General features: G+C 45.0%; 1 protein-coding gene across 1 annotated transcript in view; it reads right to left on the minus strand.

Moving 5' to 3' along the window:
• Nucleotides 1-1693: 1693 nt before the first annotated feature.
• The window catches only part of dcc (DCC netrin 1 receptor), a 357856-nt gene continuing 354994 nt past the window's right edge, over nt 1694-4555 (minus strand). Inside the window, exon 29 of the mRNA XM_063210977.1 lies at nt 1694-2815. Within this exon, the coding sequence (XP_063067047.1) occupies nt 2726-2815 (90 nt within the window). The 3' untranslated portion in view covers nt 1694-2725. The remainder of the gene's footprint in view (nt 2816-4555) is intronic.

Below are 4555 nucleotides of genomic sequence, written 5' to 3' on the forward strand. Positions count from 1 at the left end.
AAGAAAATTAAGAGCAAAGGAAAAACAATAAACGTAGGCACATAAAACGTATTCACTTCTTCATCCCAGCCCAAACATAATTAAACAGCTTTTGTAGTTGTTTTTTTCTCTCGAAGAAAAACAAGGGGAACAGACATAACAAAGAGGGGAAATAGCCATGACAATGACCTTTGACCTCACAAAATATCATCTACTGCATAATGGGCAACACTCTGCCATCATTCATATCCAAGTACACATTTGACATAGTACAATGGCCCTCATATGTCATCGCACACACACACACACACACACACACACACACACACACACACACACACACACACACACACACACACACACACACACACACACACACACACACACACACACACACACACACAAGTATAGACATTGACTCGCACACGCACACACACACGCACAAGCACACACACACACACACGCACAAGCACACACACACACACACACCAAACTTCAACATCTGCTCTGCACCTCCAGTTCAGGACCAACTTGTGGTTTTTGGGGGCAAAAAAAGATAAACAGAAACAGGGTATCCATTGAGACAACTCTACACTGAGGGAACACTGATGCGCTATTTCCATAGCGGATCTTCATGACTCGTTTACCTTTTCAGCGCACAAGCTTGATGTGTTATTTTCTTTCCTGTCTTGCTAAAAGTAAAGGCTTCCAGGTTATATGCAGTCTCTGTGAGGCATACTAGGAGGCCTGGGTTTGGGCCCTCTTTAAATTGAAAATGAGATCACAAGCTGGACAAGGATAGAAATCGACTTCAAAAAATAGTTGCACAGGTCGAACTGAACAGCTGATGTAAAAATATAGCTACTATATGGACATTGTTTTGCATTTTTTTCTGTTTTCTTTTCATATCAAAATGACCTTCACCCCGAACCCCACACAAACTTACATACATACATACATACATACAGTACATACACCCCCACACAATTTCAATATGGTGCCAGTGAAACAGAAAACTTTCCCCAAGCAAGGCCTCTTAAACAGAGACACAACCTCCTCCAACTGACCCAGGGATTTCACTGTGGAATGGTTGCAATGCAAAATAGATTCATCCACCACTGAAGGATGTTGTCCAACTGCCTCGATCCCATCCCACTGGTCGCCTCCTGGCTTTCCCCTCCACTAAGTGATTCTGTTGGAAGGGCTGAAGCATGATGGGGGAGCCTTGTGATTGGCATGGGGAGACACCACTGGAGGAGTGAGCCTTGTGATTCAGTTCATTTGGCCATATGAAGGCAACAAAGCACTGACAAGTCCATCACAGATTTTCCAAACAAAAAGGAAACAGTTTAACAAAAAGGAGTTTTTTTGTCTGAAATCGTCCTGGTTGTTTGAAAAAAAAAAAACCTTGGCAGCGAGAGAACAGAAACAAACTCTTAGAAAGAAAATAACGACAAGCACTATTTACTATGTGGCTCTTGAGGACTGTTGAGGAACAATTCTCCTGGTGAATTACAACTGCTGGGTTTTTTGCAGATGACAGAGGAACAAGGCTTCAAGAAGTGTGTTAGTGTTTGTATAGAGGGGAGAAGCGGTGAGTGGTCTAGGGACTGAGAGAGAGAGAGAGAGAGAGAGAGAGAGAGAGAGAGAGAGAGAGAGAGAGAGAGAGAGAGAGAGAGAGAGAGAGAGAGAGAGAGAGCCCTGTACAGGCTAAGCAGCAGATCCATGGACCTGAGTTTGGGATTGGCAAATACTGTTCCAGCAAGAAGTCTGAGCGAATCCTTCTGTAAGTGTCCCAGTGGTTAAGAGTGCTTTTCATAAGAGCTCATTTTCATCCTCATCTCAGCCCAAGGAACCAAGTGCCTGGTCAGTCAGAGATTCTGCATGGACAGACACCAGCGGGGATAGAGAGTCTCTGCACAAACACTTGACCACAGGAATGACATGTGTTTGTTGGATTTATGCTTGGAACGTCAATTTCCAATGAAGGCAGTGTGAAGAGGTGGGGTATGGCATGGTGAGGACTGCTATCCATTCATGAGGTTTGCTTTTTTTTTTTTTTACAATGGCCTGGTGGTGGCCATCCAAATGAACATACATCACACGTAACGACAACCACAGCAGAAATTAAAAATATCCAATGGTCCACAAATCATCAGGGAATCATCCCGGGGAGTCGAGCTGGGCCAGGCCATTGGTGGAACGGTTGTGTGAATGTGGAGAAGTTATGGAACAGGGTGGGGGTTCTCGCTGTGGAAATGCCTCTGCAAGAGAGTCTTTGCCCACATTTGTGTTTTCCTTTTTTGTCATCTCACTCCACAGCTTGTGTTCTTGGGGTTTTGTTTCATAGTTCATGGATGGCAGCTCAGTGAGACAGAGAGAGAGAGAGAGAGAGAGAGACGGAGAGAGAGCGAGAGAGAGAGAGATAGAATGACTGAGATACACAGACAAAAGAGAGAGAAGAAAGAAAGAAAGACAGGAGCAAGTGGAGGGCAAGTGAAAGGGGTGGAGACAGGAGAGCTGTAGACAGAGGTGGCCAATTCATTTGTTTGCTTTGTTTGTTTAGCTTCCATAAGAGTTCCACGGGAGTCCACTAGTTGCCACCTCTGGCCATTGCTGCCCTCCACCAACCACCAATCACCACCCCCATATCTCCTCCCTTGTAGAGTGAAGTACGGGGCACGGTCGACAGTTTGAGCAGTCTGTGGTGTGGTGTGGTGTGGTGGTGCTGCAGCTCTCTCTGGTGTTAAAATGCAGAGCCGGTGATGGCGTTCAGCTGCTTCATCAGGCCCTCCAGACTGGCCATCTGTTCACTCAAGTCATCCTGCTCATAAACCTGCGCAGGGAAGAGGAGAGCAGCGGAGAAGAGAAGAGAAGAGAAGAGAAGAGAAGAGAAGAGAAGAGAAGAGAAGAGAAGAGAAGAGAAGAGAAGAGAAGAGAAACAAAGAATAGAAAAGGAAAGAAAGGAGAAGAGAGGAGAGGAGAGGAGAGGGAAGGAAGACAATGTATGAAAAATTGAAACATTTCATGAACTACATGTACTGTATACGGAACGGAAGGACTTCACATGGAAGGCCTTTCTTATTGACAACATCTGTATATCATGGTGTATAATGATTGAGTTGATTACGGATCAATATGCACTAGCACAATATAGACCAATGTATTAACGTCATTTGTATCTAATCATTCCATTGCTAATTTGTGATAAGTGCAGTTTAGTAAGCACACTTAGTTTGTTTTTCTTTCAATTTGAACAGCTTGAAAAGGCATGACTGGCTAAATGAACATATTTGTGTCAGTACTGAGTGACTGAGTGACTGGTTGGACCAGCGTGACCTTTTCTTTGAAAAGAAAACCATTTAAGCGGAACTCCCCTTCTAAACCGCATCAATTAAAAACAAACGCCGGTTATTGACATGTCATTGTTGGTGATCAATATGTGTGCCAATGGATCATTGATTGCCTATGCAGTCGACCTCCAATCTCTCTCTATCTCTCTCTCTCTCTCTCTCTCTCTCTCTCTCTCTCTCTCTCTCTCTCTCTCTCTTCCTCTCTCCAGTGAGTAGAAATCATGCAGATGCACCCCAGTATCGGAATGCTCAATCCCCGTTATCAGATGTGTGCAGCACTGCTCTACACTCCCAGAGAGACATATACAGTATAAATCACACATGCAACCCGCTACTTGATGGCCACTTATGTCCATAACCAGAGACATACATGCAAACAGCCTCTCAGACATGTATGCATGGAGGCACAGACACGCACAGCGCACATGCACATACAAACACCAACACAGTTTCCGACCGTTTTTTGGACAGCTGATTGAATATGATCAATATTGTATTTCCTTTCCCCGCTGCAAAATGCATGACATTGACGATCTGAAGGCCAGAGAGAGCAGTCCGCTTCTGGGTGCTCCATGGGGCTAACAGGAGTATAATAGAGAGGTTGGTGTGGTTTGGCTGTGGCCCTTCTCCACAGAGAACCAGAGCCCTGAAGAGAGCTATGAAAGGTCTATCAGTGTCTCTTGCACCTTGAAAATGCATTTTTGATAGATGAACAGATTCTTGCAGAGAAGGAGATAGAGAGCGAGTGTTGAGAGTGGCGAGGGGAAGGTTGTAGAATGAATGTAGAAAATCATATATAAAAGGAGAGAATAAGATCTGAGACATAAGAAAGACAATGAGAGCGAGAGAGCGAGCAAGAAAGAGAGGGGGGGGGGTATGAAGAGGAGTCTGATCGATAGCTGTGCATTTATTTGGAGAGAGTCCTCTCCCACTTCATGCTTGATGAGAAAAGGCCAGATCAATTACCAAGATATGGGAGATGGATAGAAGGCTGCTGACCTTTGGTGCCTGCAATCTTCTCACCTCCCTCCTTTCTCTTCCTTCTCTCGGCATCCACCCCCCATCTATCTATCTCTCTCTCTCTCCTTTTTGCTCTCTCTCTCGCACTCCCCTTAAACCCTTTCTTTCTCTCTCTCTCTCTCTCTCTCTCTCTCTCTCTCTCTCTCTCTCTCTCTCTCTCCCCCCCTCTCTCTCTATCACACACACACACACACACACACACA

Source organism: Engraulis encrasicolus, chromosome 11 (genome assembly GCF_034702125.1).
Source record: "Engraulis encrasicolus isolate BLACKSEA-1 chromosome 11, IST_EnEncr_1.0, whole genome shotgun sequence".
Classification (NCBI taxonomy): Eukaryota; Metazoa; Chordata; class Actinopteri; order Clupeiformes; family Engraulidae; genus Engraulis; species Engraulis encrasicolus.